This window comes from Larus michahellis, chromosome 4 (assembly GCF_964199755.1).
Source record: "Larus michahellis chromosome 4, bLarMic1.1, whole genome shotgun sequence".
NCBI lineage: Eukaryota > Metazoa > Chordata > Aves > Charadriiformes > Laridae > Larus > Larus michahellis.
This window is the reverse complement of record NC_133899.1, coordinates 92,879,303-92,899,220: the sequence shown is the minus strand read 5'-3', so window position 1 is coordinate 92,899,220 and position 19,918 is coordinate 92,879,303. Positions and strand designations below refer to the sequence as shown.

The 19,918-nt window shown below is 55.3% G+C and overlaps 1 protein-coding gene across 6 annotated transcripts in view; it reads right to left on the bottom strand.

Moving 5' to 3' along the window:
- The window catches only part of MYRF (myelin regulatory factor), a 75,287-nt gene that overhangs the window by 8,807 nt on the left and 46,562 nt on the right, over positions 1-19,918 (bottom strand). For 4 of the 6 annotated variants that reach the window (XM_074586486.1, XM_074586488.1, XM_074586490.1 and 1 more), the window contains 14 exons: positions 11,958-12,153; positions 11,456-11,532; positions 10,621-10,731; positions 10,204-10,294; positions 8,071-8,271; positions 7,283-7,391; positions 6,652-6,761; positions 4,929-5,089; positions 4,333-4,405; positions 3,970-4,058; positions 3,698-3,766; positions 2,952-3,032; positions 959-1,044; positions 190-351 (listed from right to left, as the gene is read on the bottom strand). In XM_074586486.1, the coding sequence (XP_074442587.1) occupies positions 190-351; positions 959-1,044; positions 2,952-3,032; positions 3,698-3,766; positions 3,970-4,058; positions 4,333-4,405; positions 4,929-5,089; positions 6,652-6,761; positions 7,283-7,391; positions 8,071-8,271; positions 10,204-10,294; positions 10,621-10,731; positions 11,456-11,532; positions 11,958-12,153 (1,616 nt within the window). The remainder of the gene's footprint in view (positions 1-189; positions 352-958; positions 1,045-2,951; positions 3,033-3,697; positions 3,767-3,969; positions 4,059-4,332; positions 4,406-4,928; positions 5,090-6,651; positions 6,762-7,282; positions 7,392-8,070; positions 8,272-10,203; positions 10,295-10,620; positions 10,732-11,455; positions 11,533-11,957; positions 12,154-19,918) is intronic. The other 2 variants (XM_074586487.1, XM_074586489.1) reach the window with 1 other exon arrangement.

The following is a 19,918-nucleotide window of genomic DNA, read 5'->3' as shown; positions in this document are numbered from 1 at the left end:
CCGGAGCAGGTCTCAGCCCAGGCAGGGGGTGCAGAGGATGGCAGGGACATTCCAAAGCCCGGGCTGCACGTCCCTTTCAGAATGCCCAGAGGTGAGACACGAAGTGGGATGGAGCTGGGGATACAGGGTGATGCAATGGTGTGACAGACCTTGTCCCAGCACCTCCTGGATGGCTTGGCTGGCACCTACCTGTCCGGTTCGTGGCATGAGTGGGGCTGGTCTCAGAAAGGGCAACGGAGGAGACATTGGTGGGAGCAGCAGAGCAGCACGTGGAGAAACATGGTGGGCTGAAGCAGGCCAGCACACTGGGACCAGGTGAGCCGAAGTCTAAGTCACGCGTGTCCTCTGTGACTGCAGGGCAAAGAGCAGGGACACGTGGAGTAAGTCAAGGGGAGAGGCAGCTACGAGGAGCAGCACCAAATGCCCCCAACTGGGGGTGTTCAGCCTGGAGAAGAGGAGGCTGAGGGGAGACCTTCTCGCTCTCTACAGCTCCCTGAAAGGAGGGGGGAGCCAGGGGGGGTCGGGCTCTTCTCCCAAGGAACAGGCGATAGGACAAGAGGAAACGGCCTCAAGTTGCACCAGGGGAGGTTTAGGGTGGATATTAGGGAAAATTTCTTCACCGAAAGGGTTGTCAAAGATTGTAACAGGCTGCTCAGGGACGTGGCAGAGTCACCATCCCTGGGGGTATTTAAAAATCCACGTAGATGTGGTGCTGAGGGACATGGTATACTGATGGTTTTTGTCAGTGTTAGGATGATGGTTGGACTCGATGATCCGAAAAGGCCCTTCCAACCTCAACAATTCTATGATTCCACAAAACCAGAGCCCCAGGACCTCCCCGCATGAATACAGACCTCCCAGCAAGCCCCTGGCATGGAGGAGCAGCCACGTTCATCACCCTGCACCCCAACCCATCATCATGGACGTCTGCCTGGTCCCCTGCCCCGCTGCTGCCTACCGTGGTGCGAGGGGGTCCTGCCGCTGGCTCCGTCCGACGCAGCTGTGGATCGCACCATCTGCGTTTTGTCAAAGTTCTGGCTTGACCTGAAATGCAGGAAAATAGGGTGAAAACCTCCACCACGGGGGACACCGGTGTCACTTTTAGGTGAAGAGAGAAGCAGCTGTAGCAGTGAGTGGGGCGACGGGACCAGGTAGATGGAGCAAGAGCAGACGTGGAGAGTGCAAGGGTGAGGAGGAGCGGAGACTGGAGTGATCTGGGAAAGGAAAGGCAGGAGGGAGGCACGAAAACCATGAGGACAGCTAGGAGAGCTTGGAAATGCCCCAGAAGATCGTGTGGCAGTGCCACGTCTGGCAGGGACAAGTCCCAGCTGGTCCAGAGGACACTAGCAACGCTCACTGGGGAAGAGGGTCTACTCAGTGGACTTGATTTCCAACAGCAATCTCCGGGGTGGGTTTATGTGCTTGGGTCTCAACACGTTAGGCCATAAGGGGCTCCAAGTACCCACCATTCCCTAAGGGAGGTGCCCCTTATCTCTCGGAGACAGACTGTTCCTCACCTTCTTTTCCAGAAACACGCACAATTCCACCCAGATTCATCCCACGTAACTTCAGGTGTTTCACTGAAGCTACCAAGACATGACCCGAGGATGCCACAGGCATCTCCCAAGGGTAAGGCAGATGTGAAAGGGGAGGAACCGCTGCCTCGTGCTGGTTTTCTCCCACATCTGCACCAGGAGCCCAGAGCAACACCACTTCTGGGCACCAGCTACCACCTGCAGAGATTTGGGATGAACCAAAGCTCTTCCCTTCACACACAGCAGCTGTCCACTGAGCAGAAATTTTTATGGAGCTCCTCACAAAGACATTCAAGATCCTACCTGTCCAAACCTTGCCCAGGCACAGGAGCCGTTCACTTTTATCTGTCCCACATTTCGCTTGTCCTGTGCCCATGTCTTGCCTGTCCCCTTAGCATTGCTCAAGGTTTCTCCACGATAAACGGAGCTTTTGCTGATTTAGGGACATCAAAATATCTCTTTGTCACCTGCAAGACTATTTGATGGTTGGACTCGATGATCTGAAAGGTCCCTTCCAACCTAGGCAATTCTATGATTCTATCATCTTATTCCATAGATTTCTGTTTCTGGTGAAAGGAGACGCAATGCCAGTCTCCTGGAGGGAATGTGGGCATTCCCTAATCTTCATCCCAGCCCAAACCCTACCCCTATCCCTCATGTTCCTCCACTGCCTCGCCAACACTTCCCACGTGTGGCTTTATCTCGCATCCCACAAGCAATTACTTCTTTAATTGCTTCCTGTGAAACACTCTGATGTGGAGTTCTTAAAAGAACAAAATTAATTGTGCCTTCCACTGCTCTTCATGCCGTGTTTTGTCCGAAGGCTGCCGATAGACCAGGAGGGCCTGTTTTTCTTTTCAGGGAATTATTTTGCAGCAGCCCCGCAGACCCCATTAACTGAGGTGCTTCACTGGTCTGTACCTAACGAGTAACTCGCCCACTTTTCCCTCTGTCGGTACCTTTCCAAACATTCCCAGCGGTGATGGCTCATAAAAAGAAATAGTTTAGGGTTTTTTTTCTGTCCTCCTTTTGCAGTGTGATCTGTCCTGTACTTGAGAGTGACCCTCCACAATAAAGCTACTCGCATACGAAGAGAGGGTAGGAACAGCTTTTTTGGCTAATTCTTCAAAAGCCTTAATCCTTTTTACACATTCCTGCCGTTCCTTTCACGCTGCCTGCTCCTGCTCTACCTGTAGTATGTGGTTTCTTTATTTAGCTTTGGATTAATTGGTTCTCCAATCTCCCAATCCTAATTTCCCCTTCCTCCTGGAGTCCCACTTGTATATTCATATCCCTTTCTTTGCTTTCAGTTTGGCTTAAGATTCTGGGCCTTCTGTGGTGCAGATGGAAGAAAGAGGAGGATTTGAGAGAAGCGATGCGGCAATTAAATAAGAGTATAATGAAACAGTAACATACCGTGGACACAGAGCGACCGGCACCCCAGGACCCCTGTGCCGAAAGAGGGCCAGGAGACAGGCAGTGGGCACAGCAAAAGAGCTACAGGACAGGGAAGGGAGACGGGAAGAAAAGGTAGAAGATGAGGAGGAGAAGGGGGAATGAAAGAGGATATGGGAGATCATGGAAATGGAAAGAATAATTGGGAAAATTCAAGACAAAGCGGAAAGAAAATGGGTCGGATGAGAGATGTAACCAGAACAGGAGGGAGAGAGATAGGACAGGGAGAAGAGGGAGAGAAAAAGAGACTCGTTATCTGGTAACGTGAGCTCCCAAAGGAGTGAAGCGTGCCAAAACCGAATGCCCAGCACAGGCTGCCGGGCTGGGGCCGTTCCCTCAACGCTCTCTCCACACCAAGGACGCTGTTTGCAGAGGGAAACTCTCGCCTAGTACAGACTGGTCCAGCCCCACTGCAATCAGTGGGACGATGCTGTTCTAGTCCAGCTGAAGAGGCATCTAAAGAACGTTCAGACCATGCATGAGTGGATACGTGAGCAGCCAAACAGCAGCGTATTTCCTTTTTCTTCTCTGTTCCTCGCTTCTTGCTCCAGACAATTTAATTGGCGCCAGACTTGGACGTGCGGATGCATTTGGTTGGCTTTACAGCTTGACTCGCTGGAGCTCAACAACCCCAGAGCGTTCGCTTTTTGCGATTCAGACCCCTCCCCGGTCCCCGCATCCCTCCCCCAAAGCCCAGAACTACCTACCCATCGATATCCACGAGGTCTTCTTCACTGCGCAAGCTCAGCACGTAGAGCGTGGACATGGACACCACGCTGGAAAGAAAGAGAGAGGGACCTGCTGAGGATGGGCATGGGGCAAGGGCCACGTCATGGTTCTGATCTGCTTCCAAGGGATTTCAGCCCACGAAAGAAGCCGTAGGTCCACAGCCCCTCGCTACCCACCCCACGGATGGCATGGACCAAACCCATGAGCTGGAGAGAGTGGAGAAACGGCAGCCCGGGGCGCGCGCTCTCACCTGAATGCCATGATGATGACCAAGGCAATGATGGTGCCCTGCAGGAACCGCTGGCTGATGCAGGCTTGTTCCGGGACAACCGATGGTGACTGCAAGAGAAAAACCTCAAGATCAGCTCAGGGCTTCTTCCCGCCCTGGTCCTCACACAGATCCCACCCCGGTTTGCTCTCCTGCAGGCCCTGAACCCCCGCAGAGCAGAAGCCATAGAACATCTTCATTAGGCATGGACAAAAAGGAAGGAGAAATTGTGGAAAGGGGAGCAGACAGGGTCTCTCCCTCTGCAGCGCAGGGAAGGAAACACAGGAGGACCATGCAGACGAGCGTTCTTAGGCCACCTCTCCCCACTTTGGGACGGTCCCTTACCTTGCTGGCTACTTTGTGGGGTCTCTTTTTGTGGGGCATGCTTCCCGCACGGCTGAACTGGCTTCCCGTTTGGCTGCAAGGAAAAAGGAGGAATGGAGCTGAGCCATGCCGGGACGGCACGCCAAGGGATTCCCAGCCAAAAATGAGATTCTCTGGGAGGGGAGAAATCTCTGCGTGGCACGATAGTCACAAACCCTGGTCACTTTATCTGCTCAAGCGTCGGTGCAGTGCTGGTCCGTTGCCCAGAGAGCCTGAATTCTGCCCTAAAACCTGCAGAAGCTGAGCAGGGTGGGTATGATGATTTTGGAAACATGAGGAACTCTTTGCCCTGAGAAAGCTGCTCATTTGCTCTAGGGAAACGCGGAGACAGTTTCACACTGGGGTTTCTTGGGCTGGTGTAAGAGCAGGCTCTTGGTATGTGTACGCCAGACCTGTCTCACCAGTAGCTCCTTGAATCTACCCCAGGCAAATGAGATCTTCCAACACCCCACCACTCCTCCCCATCTCCCCTTTCCCAAACCAAGCTGTCAGTCGGGGCTGCCTGGTCTCAGAAGGAGACATCTCATCTGGCTCCCGTGTCCTCAGTGTGGCCGTACCTGAATGCCCCGGAGCTCACGGTTGACTTCATGCTGTCCAGCCGCTTCAGCTTGGCCAGCTTGTGGCTCCACCTCTCCAGCTCATCGATGCGGGTCTCCAGGTTGTCTGTCAGTTTGCACAGCTCCTTCACAGCTCCCACGTTCTCCATGAAGATGCGCTCCTGCCAGGGAAGGGGTTGGGAGTCTGGGTGGCCTGGCACGTGGAGGCGCTCCTGCTCCCATGGATCTGGCCACCCTGACTGCTATCCCATGCCCTGCCCCAGGGGAAAGGGTACACAACGACCGGCTCTGGGGGTAGGGAATCATCCCACGTGGCAAATCTAGATCCCTACAGCCCCTGGATGCAAGAATGAGAGATATCCTCTTCAAAGCCAACCAAAACAATAAATGTTGGTGCAGGATCCCTGAGGTCTCCTGCTGGCACTTCCTCAATTACAAAGGACTGACACAAAGTCCCCGTCTTCATCAGGAGCCCTTGATCAAATCATGTGAGCCATGCTCTCCATCTACCCTTTCTCTTGCTCTGCAGTGCAAGCTGCTGGAGCTATTTGGCAGCGTTATCCAACAGACAGTTGTATCCAGACCAACGGAGAGTCCAAATCTGGAAGCCTCTGGAGAACAATCTTCCTCCCAGGGAGGTGGTGGAGTCACCAGCCCTGAATGAGTTTAAGACTCGTTTAGATGTGGTGTTGGGGGATATGGTGTAGGGGAGAACTTTGTAGAGCGGGGTCGATGGTTGGACTCAATGATCCCAAGGGTCTTTTCCAACCTAAATGATTCCATGATCCTGCAGACCCTCCCATAAAGGCAGAGCGTTCCAGCGCAAGCGTCTCCCAGCACAACTGCAGCCACATCCCACCACTGCCCCCCATCCAGCCTCAGGCTCGGCCACTCCACTCCTGTACACCTTCCACCTCCCACCAGCCCAGGTTGCTCCAAGCCCCGTCCAACCTGCCCTTGAACCCCTCCAGGGATGGGGCAGCCACAGCTTCTCTGGGCAGCCTGGGCCAGGGGCTTACCACCCTCAGAGTGAAAAATTTCTTCCTGAGATCTCATCTAAATCGACCCCTTCCAGTCTGAAGCCGTTACCCCTTATCCTATCCCTACATGCTCTTGTAAAAAGTCCCTCTCCAGCTTTCAAAGAAAAGGTGACGCTCGCAGCTACTGCCAGCTGGTGAGGAAACTGCAGGGATCTAGGCTTCCACAGAGGAGAAACAAGGCACTACGGTCAGTCCTGGCCGTTCCTACTCTGGTCAGGAGACGCAGGAGAGAGCTGGCAGCTTTGGGAGGCTGTCCCCTTGATGTGTGCTATGGAAGGCTGTCTCCTCAACGTCCCAGAGCAGCAAACAGGCTGCCACAGGTTACGGAGAGGTCAGGCAAGCCAGGTGCTCTGGGTTATCTTGACATAACCACCTTATCTTATCCAGAAAGGAGAGATTATGGCTAAGAGCCTCCCTACAGGAGGCTGCCAACAAGGAGCCCTTCCCGAGGGAGATGCTGCCAACTTCCACCCACATCAGGCTAGTTCCTCCCTGCTGATGTCCGCCGTCCACCCAGGGCTGCTCCTGACATCTGAAAGACCAGCCAGATCTGAAACTCAGGTGGGTGGTGTTGGCCTAGAAGCATTTCCCAAGCATCCCAGTTTCCCTCTTCCATTCCCAGCTCCACAACTCCCTCGAGCCAGGGTTCAACAGCCTCCCTGCCCCTCCCGGCTGCCACCAACCTTGTTGACCACCAGGAAGTTCTCAAGGGTCTTCCCATTGGAAAAGACCAGGTCTCCGGTGTCCTTCACAGCCTCAGGGAGGATCTCCTTTACCTCCTGAGCAATGACGCCTGCATGGAAACAGCACAGTGGGTCAAGGTGGTCTGGGCAGGGCTCCTCCTGACACAGCTCTTTCTCTGGTCCACGTGGTCGCTGGTAGGAACCCTGTAATGGCCCGGGCAGCCCATACACGCTCAGCCACAGAAGAGCAGGGGCTGTTCAGACAAGGCTGGTTCCCAGATTGCGTGGACAGGGGTCTTGGTATCACCCTGCCGTGGCTGTAGCCCTGCAGAGAGGTGGGTACTGGGAGAAGCCTCATCACAGAAGCCCTGTAAGTCATCTGTGAGAAGCGCCATCTTCTCTCCCACTCACTGAAGAGGAATTTCATTAGATGCCTAACCTTCAGGTGGTGGGAAGCCCCCTCTCTCCTACCCCACGCCTGGGGGGCTGCCGCAGGGCAGAGCTGGGTACAGCCACCAGGAAGGGCAGTGCCGCTTGGCACCATCAACAAAACGCCGCTGTGGGTGGCAGAACACGAGGTCCAGCGCTGCAGAGGCAAGAAGGTCACCGCGGTGTGACGCAAGGCCCATACCTGTCTCCGAGGTGTTGTCAATGCCCACCGTGGCCGCAAACTCGGGTTTGTAGTTGTAGTGGACCAGCCGCATACGGGAGATCCTCTTCAGCTGCTCTGTGGTGTCCACCTGGGACAAAACAGACACACGCAACTCCTAAGCGGGGTGTTGCTTCTGAAGTTCCCAAGTCTCTGGCTCCAAGCAGCAAAACCCACCATGGCTCACGGTAATATCTTTGCGAGGCAGCACTTCACGGGACAGCCCTGAACCCTGCTCAGACCAGCCGTTAAGACAAACAGCATTTGCACCGGGGTTGATCTCCAGTTCTTGTCACTGGACACGTTCCTTGGGTAGTGAAACCAGGAGGAGACCGAGTCCCACTGCACAACCAGGCACAGGGCAGTTCTCATACATATGAGACATGATTGTACCCCGTTTTTCTGGAGAGGCGCATCCAGCTGAGAGGACTTCAGAGCAGAGCGGAGCCTCCCACCCAGGCTCTGGCAAACCCCAGTGTGCTATCTCATATATTCGCTCGGTTTCGGGTTTGTCACTTCTGCGTTTGCTAGTTCTGGCTAACAGCGGAAGAGTCGATATTCCCCAAGATGCGATGGACAAGCTGTGTTTGGGACAGATGGCGACAGACTTTTAAGGCACTTCCCATCTGGTCAACAGGAGCTCAGGTTGCCCATAAAGACTATGTTAAAATCGGCAGCTGAAACAGGCTCACAAGGACCCTCAAACTTTCTGTGGTGGCTCTTCAGACCCCTCATCACCCCAAACCTGCCCTGGTTTGCCTGGCTCTTACCTCCTGGATGTCCTCCTTCACTCGGACGTCTGAAGGGTGCATCAGCGAACCCATGACCTTCACATTGCCATGGACCACGAGGGCTTCATCGGGGCGGTCCGTGTTGATGCCAACCCGGCCGTGGTGAAAAACAGTATCGGGGAGCTGTGCGCGCTGCCAGAGCACGTCGCTGTCGCTCTCAAACTGGCCAGGGTTGGAGGCCTGTGGAGAGACACGAAAGTGGGGACTGAAAACGAGGGAGAGAAACGCTGCGTTGCTGCTGGGCAGAGGCACTCCGAGGTGTAGAGGGAGTGAGGACATCAGGAGAGCCCCACAGACCCATCCCTCCATGCACATTGCAGAGGGACCGTAGAGCAGGAGAGGCCATCACAGAATCCCAGAATGGCAGGGGTCAGAAGGGCCCTCTGGAGATCACCCAGTCCAACCCCCTGCCAGAGCAGGGTCACCCAGAGCAGGTGGCGCAGGAACGCGTCCAGGCGGGTTTGAATGTCTCCAGAGACGGAGACTCCCCCACCTCTCTGGGCAGCCTGTGCCAGGGCTCTGCCACCCTCACAGCAAAGAAGTTCCTCCTCGTGTCCAGATGGAACTTCCTATGGTCAAGTTTGTGCCCGTTCCCCCTTGTCCTGTCCCTGGGCACCACAAAAAAGAGCCTGGCCCCATCCTCCTGACACCCCCCTTTCAGTATTTACAAGCCTTGATAAGGTCCCCCCTCAGCCGTCTTTTTTCTAGACTGAGGAGACCCAAATCCCTCAGCCTTTCTTCATCAGAGAGATGTTCCAGTCCCCTCAGCATCTTGGTAGCCCTTTGCTGTCCCCTCTCCAGCAGTTCCCTGTCCCTCTTGACCCGGGGAGCCCAGAACTGGACACAGCGCTCCAGATGTGCCCTCCCCAGGGCAGAGCAGAGGGGGAGGATGACCTCCCTCCACCTGCTGGCCACACTCTTCTTGATGCCCCCCAGAATGCCATTGGCCTTCTTGGCCACAAGGGCCCTTTGCTGGCTCATGGCCATCCCGTTGTCGCCCAGGACTCCCAGGTCTCTTCCCACCGAGCTGCTCTCCAGCAGGTCACCCCCAACCTGTCCTGGTGCGGGGGGTTATTCCTCCCCAGGTGCAGCACCCTGCGCTTGCCCCTGTTGAATTTCATAAGGTTCCTCTCTGCCCAAGTCTCCAGCCTGTCCAGGTCTCTCTGGATGGTGGCACGGCCTTCTGGGGTGTCAGCCACCCCCCCCAGCTTTGTGTCATTGGCAAACTTGCTGAGGGTGCGCTCTGTCCCCTCGTCCAGGTCATTGATGAATATATTGACTGGGACTGGACCCAGCACTGACCCCTGGGGAACACCACTCCTCACTGACGTCCAACTAGACTCTGTGCCCCTAATCACCACCCTCTGAGCTCTGTCTTTCAACCAGTTCTCTATCCACCTTACTGTCCATTCATCAAGCCCACTCTTCCTAAGCTTCCCTATGAGGATGCTGTGGGAGACCGTGTCGAACGCCTTGCTATCACTACAAGCCCTTGTAAAAAGTCCCTCTCCAGCCTTCTTGTCCCTCTCCAGCCCCTTCAGACACTGGAAAGCTGTTATAAGGTCTCCCTGGAGCCTTCTCTTCTCCAGGCTGAACCCCCCCAGCTCTCTCAGCCTGTCCTCCCAGCAGAGGGGCTCCAGCCCTCCCAGCATCTCTGGGGCCTCCTCCGGCCCCGCTCCAACAGCTCTGTGTCCTTCTGCTGTTGGTGCCCCAGCGCTGGAGGCAGCACTGCAGGGGGGTCTCCCCAGAGCGGAGCAGAGGGGGAGAATAAAATACAAATAGCTTGTCCCAACAACACTGTTCCCTCACTCCCAACAGCTCTGCCCTGGACACTGGTCCAACCTTGGGAGAATGGGACACCTTCCCTATCCTGCAAGAGGTTCTTGCATGCCTTGAGGCTGCTCCGACTAAGCAGGTGTAGAAAGGCTGGAGCCAGACCCCAGTCATGGACAGGGATAGCTACAAGCAAGGCAGTAGGAGTTTGGAGAAGGTGGGAGAGGGCTGGGTGGGGAAAGCACTGGAAAGGCAGAGGAAAGCAGGAAGATTGCCCAGGAGATCCAGCAAAGGACTGCGGGGCACCTGCAGGGGCTGAGGGAGGAGAGAGGGACTTACTCTGACGATGATGCGCTCGGAGATGTGGGCTGCCAGCGTGTAGTTCTGGTTCTGCGCGTGTGCCTGCAAGGCCACCACGAGCATGAAATACCTGCCAAGAGGGGAGGGAGGTCAGGGTGCCATCCTGCACCAGGAACCGCACAGTCTGCCCAGGCACCAAGCTGTCATGGTGGGCTTCGCACATCCCCTCTCCTTGTGCTATGGGGCACAGCCACTGTTCTCACCCCCTCCCAGAGTTGGGGAGACCCTTGCGGCCACAGCAGACACCTCCTTTCCTCCACACAGACAAGGACAACCAATTCAGGACCTGTCCCCCATGTCCCCCTCCCTCCAGCCACACTCCCCAGCTCGGGGACTGGCACATCCGCAGGCCCTGAGTGTTCACAACGGCTTGGAGAAGGCACCAGTGCTCCTCACCTCTGGTCTGGGTTGGGTTTGCCTTTCTTCCGCATATTGTTGGCTGTGGTCTCGCTGAAGTGCAACCGCCCCACAGTGACCTTGGTGACCTGCTCTGGAGGCAGGTTGACCCTGGGGAAGGGAAAACAGAGGAGTGAGTGAGGACACTGCTGGAAAGGAGGTTCTTTGGGGAATGACCATCTCCTGGCCTGCTCCACCAAGGCGGGTCTATGAACTGGGCACCGAGCAGAACTGGGAACGTGAAGAGAGGAAAACTTTGCTGTGGGAAACAGAGGAGAAAACTGGAGACTGTGACAGCCACAGTACAACCCCAAGACCTCCGACTCAGCCTCTTTCCCCACCCTCTCCTGCCATTACTTATGCCCCAGTAGCACATCCCACTAGAGCACTGGTCTCGTGAGGAGCGGCTGAGGGAGCTGGGGGTGTTCAGCCTGGAGAAGAGGAGGCTGAGGGGAGACCTTCTCGCTCTCTACAACTGCCTGAAAGGAGGGTGTAGCCGGGGGGGTCGGTCTCTTCTCCCAAGGAACAGGCGATGGGACAAGAGGAAACAGCCTCTAGTTGTGCCAGGGGAGGTTTAGGGTGGATATTAGGGAAAAAAATTTGCACTGAAAGGGTTGTCAAGCATTGGAACAGGCTGCCCAGGGCAGTGGTGGAGTCACCATCCCTGGAGGGATTTAAAAGACGTGGAATCATGGTGCTGAGGGACATGGGTTAGTGGTGGGTTTGGCAGTGTCGGGTTGATGGTTGGACTCAATGATCTTAAAGGTCTCTTCCAACCTCGACGATTCTATAATTCTATTCTATGATTCCATTCTACACCCCGAGCAATACTCACGTGACGGGGTTGAAGGGCCGTTTGCTGCGGTCAGACTGCGACTGTTCGATATTGATGGACTGGTTCAAGGCCTCTAACTGGAGAGAAAGATTTGGATATGTGACAAAGAGCAGAAAGCCGAGACCTTCCCCTTCCCACCTCCTTCTCCCCCACTGTCTGCCCAGTGCTCCTCACAGTACAACTGACTTGCAACACCCAACCTGAGTGTGGTCATTGTCTGACCATGGGTGAACGTGTGTCCAACACACGGTTGAAGGTGAAAAGATCTTCCCAAAGTGCCTATATAGCTCTGGAGTCAAAGGTGAGTGAGAGGGAGCCCTGAAGACACCCAGGCAGTGATTGAGTCATCTTAGGACTCTTATTCCAAGATCCGCCTTGTCCTGGCCTTCAACACTCTCCCTACAACTTAGCCCGTGAAGATGTGGTGTTGCCTGATCCCAACCGTCTGCCAAGGACCCCTTTTCCCTGCTGGATTCGCTACTGGCCCTTAGCTCCCGCTTGCCTTCACTCCGTGCAGCTTCAGGTAGAAGCACTCTAAGGGTTTCAGGCCCTCGGGGGTCTTCACATACTTGGGATCTCCAAGCATGCCGATGTAGACTGTGACCTGGAAGTGATTCTTCTTCTGGCACACAAAGGCGTCGTCGCCCACTGAGAAGTTGAAGCCCTTGTCAGCATCGACGCGGTAGGTGAGCATCGGGCTGTGGAAACGGCAGCAGGCGTTAGACCCTGTGCACCCCACGAGAGGCTCACACTGGTGGGGGGAAGGATGACCCTGAGGTCTGAGGAACCCACAAAATTGTCATTTAGACAATTATTCTATCACCTGATGACTCCTCCCCACCTGGGAAGGAGAATCGGGAAAAAACAAGGAAACCAAAGGGCTGAAATATAACCAGATTTAATAGAACAAAACTAGATAATTACCATTAATAAGACTAAAGAACCAATATTGATCCTGATACTGATATAAAATGCACAAGGATTATACTCAGCCCATTCCATCAGCGGAAGCGGTGCATCCCCGCAGGGACAGCCAATGTGGGACCCTGCGAGCGCTGCGGCTGCGGGAGGAAGGGAAGGGCTCAGGGCTCCGGCACCAGGGCGAGGAGTGCTCAGGATGGCAGCCAGAAAGGGATGGAGAGAGAACTCCTCAGCAAACTTTCTAATTTATATCAAATGTGACGTTCCTGGTCTGAAATAACCCTGTTGGCAGCTTGGGGCAAGCGCCCGGGTCTCGCTCCTCCTCATCCCCGCACCTGGCGAGCTCGAAAATGCTGAGACCTTGAATCCCCCACACCAGAGCTGGCTGTAAAGTAAATATTTTCACCAATTCAGACACAACAATCTTCTAAAAGTGCAGTTTTCTGAGGTATTAGAAGAGAAATTAGTCCTGTGTCGCTCAAACCAGGACAATGAGCCACACGCCCAGGAGCAGAGACAACGAGGGGTCTGTATGACACGGTACATGGCCACAGCCCGGGGTGCGGATGCACATGAACCACCCCACGGGTGGACACCTCACCAGACAGCTCACCTCCGCGTCCCACCACACACAAACAACGTCTGCCGTGAACAGTCCCACCTCACCATACACCATGAAGGTCACCTCTACCCACACATACAACCACAAAATAATCCTGAGGCAGAGCAGGCACATGGGAGGGGAAGAAGGGTTGAGTTGGGGCAAAAGAGACCACTTCTGATGCTGTCCCTCCTGCCCTGCGCTGGTGCTGCTCTTGGGTGCCCACGGGCACCAGCACTGCCTGACATGAACCCAACACTTTGCCGTGCTGCAACCCATCCCGCGGTGCAGGGATGAGAGTTCAGAGAAGGTCTGTATCTCCTTGAAGCTTTGCTTTAGGTGGGTCTTCAACTGGAAAGGGGTATGGTTCCCGTGACCAGGGTTTCATGAGGAAAGCTGGGGCAACCACCACTCTATATGCTATGTTATAGTACTAAAGACTGAAAGAGGGGAGATCGAGATGAGATCTGAGGAAGAAATTCTTGGCTGTGAGGGTGGTGAGCCCCTGGCCCAGGGTGCCCAGAGAAGCTGTGGCTGCCCCATCCCTGGAGGGGTTCAAGGCCAGGTTGGACGGGGCTTGGAGCAACCTGGGCTGGTGGGAGGTGTCCCTGCCCAGGGCAGGGGGTGGGACGGGATGGGCTTTAAGGTCCCTTCCAACTCTAATCATAGAATCATAGAATTGCCTGGGTTGGAAGGGACCTTTCAGATCATCAAGTCCAACCATCAACCCAACTCTGACAAAACCATCACTAATGCACATCTCTAAGCACCACGTCTGCCCGTCTTTTAAATCCCTCCAGGGATGGTGCCTCAACCCCTTCCCTGGGCAGCCTGTCCCAATGCTTAATAACCCTTTCAGTGTAAAAATTTTCCTAATATCCTCCCTAAACCTCCCCTGGCACAACCTGAGGCTGTTTCCTCTTGTCCCATGGCCTGTTCCTTGGGAGAAGAGACCGACCCCCCCGCGCTACACCCTCCTTTCGGGGAGTTGTAGAAAGCGAGGTCTCCCCTCAGCCTCCTTTTCTCCAGGCTGAACAACCTCAGACGCTCCTCCTAGGACTTGTAAGAGTCTTACTCATACGACTAACCATTCTATGATTCTGTGATATGAGCCACACCAGGGCGGCAGCTCATTTTTGAGCCCTGTCTCCACACCCGTTGGAGGTACCATCTCCACAACCCACCCGAAGCCTGGAGCAGCCCCCTGAATGCTGCTGGCTGGGGACACAGCTCAGGCTGACCTGGGGGGTGGAGGGGGTCCCACACCTCCACTCGCTTCACCCATCACATTCCCGACGTCGCCCTGCTACCAGGCGGTACCTCCTGCGTGCCGGATTCCTGCCGAAATCGCAACCACCTGCTCCGGCTGCTGGGAAAAGCCTCCAGCCCCCAGCGGGCAGGTCCAGAGGAGGAGGAGGAGGAGGAGGAGGAGGAGGAGGAGGGGGCCCTGGCAGCCCGATGAACACACACCAGCTGGGGAGGTTTAATCTACATCTCCTTAATGGGCCGGTTACCATGGGAACGGGGGAAAAATGTGGCCTTTGCAGCAAGTCCCCTTTCTCTCGCCATCCCAAACCCCAGAGCTGAGCTGGTGGGCCCCCAGGGCGCTGCCCGTCCTACGCAGTGGGGAAGGAGATGCCTCTCATCCCGCCGCCCCACCGAGCAGTTCTAGGAGAACACCAAAATCCTATTGTTTTAAAGAACTATGGATGAGGTTATTTATTTAGTAATTATTTTTAATACATTTATTAATTAAAGAACTACGAGGCTCAGCCTAGGCTTTGACATCAGGCTTAAAAATGATGGAGGACTCTCCCATAAAAGCAAACCACTTCTGAGTTCCACCTCCAGTCCTCAAGAGAGACAGACAGACGGATAGTGCCCAGAGCACTGGGAGGGGAGGTGGACAGACTGACAGCGATGGACCAGGCAGGTATCAGCAGGCTTTGGGAAGCAGGAGATAAGGGAAAAGTCACTCTTGCTCGCCTGGTGTCCCTGGGCTGGCCACCTCCTTTCTGTCTGGGAAGCCATTCTCCCCAGACACGCTCTTGAGGGGTTAATGTGGACGAAACCTGCGGATATTTCCAGGCGTTCATGAATAATGCTGGGATGGCCGGGAGCAACTACTCATTTCTTGCACCCGAGGGACCCGGGGCTGCCCCGAACACAAACCAGACGGTGGGAGCAGAGCACTACCTTAGCCCAGAAGCACGAGAGGAATTCCCCTCCGCTCTCGCCCTCCTCCCAGCCTCAGCCCCCACTTCTCCATCTGGCTCTTCTTGATGGGGAGCAGCGGCTTGGGCTGGTCCCAGCACCCTCCACGCTCACGCCAGGGGTGCCGGAGCCCTTCCAAACTGCTTTCACTGAGACCCACCTCTGCCCACTGAGCTGCTTCCCTCTGCCCAGGACCCCCAGGCGTTCACCTCTCGCCCCACTGGTTTTTAACAGAGAAAGCAGAGAAGAGGGAGGGACTGACCGACCTTCCGAACCATGGATGCTTCCAAAACATGCTCTGGTTAACGTCACTCAAACTGATGGCTGCTAAACAGGCGTGTTGAGAGAAAGGAGACAGTCAGGCTCCCCTTCCTCTGTCTTCCAGAGATGCCTGATCCCTCCAGAGTCCCCCTCTCAGAGGCTCCTTTTCTCTGAGTTTTCCCAAAAGCTGTGGCCGGTGCATCCCCCAACGCAGGATCTCCGTGCGGGGGGAGATAGGAGGCAAGAAGCTGCTTTCTGGGTATAGAATCACAGAATGGTTTGGGTGCGAAGGGACATTAAAGCCCATCCAGTGCCACCCCCTGCCCTGGGCAGGGACACCTCCCACCAGCCCAGGTTGCTCCAAGCCCCGTCCAACCTGGCCTTGAACCCCTCCAGGGATGGGGCAGCCGCAGCTTCTCTGGGCAACCTGGGCCAGGGGCTCACCACCCTCACACCAAAGAATTTCTCCCTCTGATCTCATCCAAATCTCCCCTCTTGCAGTGGAAAACCCTTCCCCCTCGTCCCACGGCTCCCCTCCCTGCTCCAGAGTCCCTCCCCAGCTTTCCTGGAGCCCCTTGAGGGCCTGGCAGGGGCTGGAAGGTCTCCCCGGAGCCTTCTCTTCTCCAGGCTGAACCCCCCCAGCTCTCTCAGCCTGTCCTCCCAGCAGAGGGGCTCCAGCCCTCCCAGCATCTCCGGGGCCTCCTCTGGCCCCGCTCCAACAGCTCCGTGTCCTTCTGCTGTTGGTGGCCCCAGAGCTGGAGGCAGCACTGCAGGGGGAACACTTCAGGTAGTGGAGGGGCCATGGATGTCCCCAGCCCTCTGCCTTCAGCCCATCGCCTCCGGCTGAGCCAAGGAGCTGCTCTCGGCTTGCCCCACTGCAGAGAGTGTGCGGGGCTGGGTATCCCCTGGATCTCCTGTTCCAGTGCTGTTTTACTCGCATGTTGTAAATCCCACCTGGAAGCAGCAAACCCACTCCCCTGCTGCCACAGGGTGGGGGGGACATCGCCACTTGAGGCACCGTAAGGACTCCAGTGACACATGAAAAACCATCCTCCCCTTCATCTTAACCCACAAGGACCTTAGAGCCGCCATCACCCTGCCCCGGAGCCAGTCCTCGGGCACTGGGCTGGCACCGTGTCCCTCCTGAGACTTTCTGGATGTGGTGGGAGGAGAAGGAAGGGCAGGCGACCCCCAGGCAGAGACGGTGCACGGGATTTGGGATGACACCAGCCGCTGACAAGTCAAAAGCTCGGGGGCAGCCAAAGCCACGCTGGCTTTTCCCAGGGAGAGCGGAGGGGTCAGAGGACAAAGCGTCAGGAATAAAAGGTCTGGGGTCAAATGGATTATTTTAGCCAAAATGCCCCCACTGACAAAAGGAGATTAAGGCAGGACTCGGAAGGGCAGGATCAGAGGAGAGGAGGTTTCTCCCAATCCGAGTGAGGGTGGGGGGTTACAAACTCAGAGGAGCAGGGAGCACCCTCGCCCTCCACGTTAAAGTGCACGGCAAAGGGAAAGACACTGCAAGGGGAAACGTGTCTCTGCTGCAAAGGGAACTGTACGGGGATGTGTGGCCGAGAGCAGGATTGTCAGAGGGATGCTCACGTGCCTCGATTGCTTCCTCTCTGGAAGCAAAACCTCTCCTATTTCTCTCCTCCTTCCTTCCAGTTTCCCCAGCTATCTCAACCGCTCCTCAGAAATAATGTCTGGAGACCCCCTACTTCAAAGATCACTCACTAATTCCATGCAGTCCCTGCTTTGTTTCTCTTCCAGGGTACCAACACTGGGATGGAGGAACCTACAGCATGATGAACCTACAGGAGAGATGGGGAGGGACTCCTGATCAGGGAGGGGAGCCATAGGATGAGGGGGAATGGTTTTAAACTGAAAGAGGGGAGATTTAGATTAGAGATTAGGAAGAAATTGTTTGCTGTGAGGGTGGTGAGCCCCTGGCCCAGGTTGCCCAGAGAAGCTGTGGCTGCCCCATCCCTGGAGGGGTTCAAGGCCAGGTTGGACGGGGCTTGGAGCAACCTGGGCTGGTGGGAGGTGTCCCTGCCCAGGGCAGCGGGTGGCACTGGGTGGGCTTTAAGGTCCCTTCCAAGCCAAACCATTCTGTGATTCTCTGATGGTCCCATCTCAGACCAACACGCTCCCACCAGTGCGTCCACAGCTCAGCAGCGTACGTGGTCCCTTCAGCTGCCTGAGATACACTCGCGACACGAGACAGTGAGACCTCAGTGATCCATCCACGACCATGAGATGAGCCAAGCTGGCCAACAACACCCTGTCACCTAACCCAAACGCCATCCAACAGGACAGGACCACATCACGCCGACCTCCGTCCCCTTGGTGAGGTCCAGGATCTCCAGCCAGGCCAGGTTCGGTGCTGTCTATAAGGACATTTCTTCAACCAAAGAGTGCAAGCCTGAAAGCTCAGCCTTAGCCCGCAGCCCCGAGCTCCGGAGGAGAGCGCATGGAGAGGACCAGTTTGCTTGATGGGAAGAGAAGTGTACCAGCCCAGTTTCCAGGATTGGAGGTTTCCAGGCTCTGGGCTCGGCATGGAAATGTTTCTGTTGGGTGCTACACTACCCTTCTCCAGCTGCCTTCCCTCAAACTGTAAACAGCGGGGGAGAGGGAGGAGGGAGCCTGCTGGCATTTATCAGAGCAGGCTGTCAGGGAGATGAATTACTCCTGCTCCCAGGAGTAAATTAGGGAACTGCCCGGTTCCAGGCCTCTTCGGCACCGCTGCTGGAAACCAGCTAACCTTTTTGAAGGTTCAGCGAGTCCGAAACCACAAAACCAGTGCAAAGGGCCAAGAAAGAACATATTATCAATAAAACTAATCCAGAGACTTCGGTCAGACCCAGATCCCTCAGCCCACGTGAGCGGAGCCTGAGACACAAGCCCAGCAAGCCACGACACCGATTTCCAGGCACCTCCACACGAATCCATGCAGCAACTCTCCCTTCCTTCCCCCCTTCCTTCCCAGCATTTCCTGAATCCAGCCTACTTCTAGGAAACCTGTGTCAAAACTAAACCCGTGTAGTCCATACGAGCCCGGCTTCCCTTTCCTCTTCCTTCTCCTGGCAGCTGCAGGGCTTCTCCACTGCTCCAACCTGCCTGAGGACGGGGAATCTGTCGCCATCCACACAACTAAACTCCCTGTACAGGTCTCATAAAAGGCAGAAAAGCTACTTAGGAACTGCAGAATGAGGTCAGACCCCCCCTGGGCTGTCCCCATCTCATCAAGCCACAGCAATGGCCGAGGAGGAGCCATTAATTATTAATTTTCCGCTCATTCACCAGATACAAATGTGACCTGATGTGACAGCTACACTCGCTGCGTAAGAAGACAGAGCTGTTAAATGGGCTCGAGCGGTGCTGAGAGAAGCTGGAAGAAACTCTCAAAGGGCTATTGAGCATCACTAACCATAGGAGGAAATTTCTGAGGAGCAAAAAACGTTCAGTGTTGGTTATTGGTGCCTTCACTGGGAGCGGCTCAGGTAGGAACTGGTGGAAGAAAAGGTCTCCTTAAGGCTTATCATCAGCCAGCGCTAACGAGGCTGCGTTTAGCTCTTCAGGAAGCCTCTTTGCAAGAAACTGGAAAGAAAAGCCGGAGTGGCACCCACTGGACAAACCGGTGGAAGGAGGAGGCAAGTGGCTGCCAGCGGATTTGTAGGTGCTGGTGGTGAACCTGAGCAGCTCCACTGCTGGGTTCAGCTCCTCGCATATCTGCCTGATGGCAAGAAGGACGCTGTTGAGCTGCCAGCAACACCCACCCTTTGCCCATCCTTAGCCAAAGAGTTCGGGAGCACCTAACTTCGAGCGGTTCTCAGGAGGCATCGCTTCATGGGTTGTTCCCAGAAGCCCCCTTCCTTTGCTGAGCACATCAGAGAGCTGGTGGGCGCACTGAAAATACGCGCAAAATCCTGCCAAAACTCCAGCAAGAGCCCAGCAATTTTGAGTTCCCCCCCCAAAATCAGGAGACAAGGCGGCACCGTTGGTTGACACAGATTGTTGGATCTCAAACTCCCAGATCCCGCCAGGTTTCAGCATCTCCCGGCAAGATGCTCAATCACAGCAGAAAGACCATATCATCCATACCTCAAATCTGGAAAAATCTTCTCTTTCTCAGCTGATCAACCGCCAAACATGATGGACTTTGAGACATTTGAGCCCCGCTCTTGGCAGAGAGAAACCATCAAGGGACCCAATTTTGCGTGCGCAAGAGCAGGAGCATGGAATATCATTTAATAGCATTTTTTGCCCTGTAAGCTTATGCTTAGCATGGAATGTTACAGATAAATCCCCAGGCACAAATATAAACTGCTCTGTATGGGTTCAAAAAGTGTTCAAGGCCAGGTTGGACGGAGCTTGAAGCAACCTGGGCTGGTGGGAGGTGTCCCTGCCCAGGGCAGGGGGTGGCACTGGATGGGCTTTAATGTCCCTTCCAACCCAAACCATTCTAC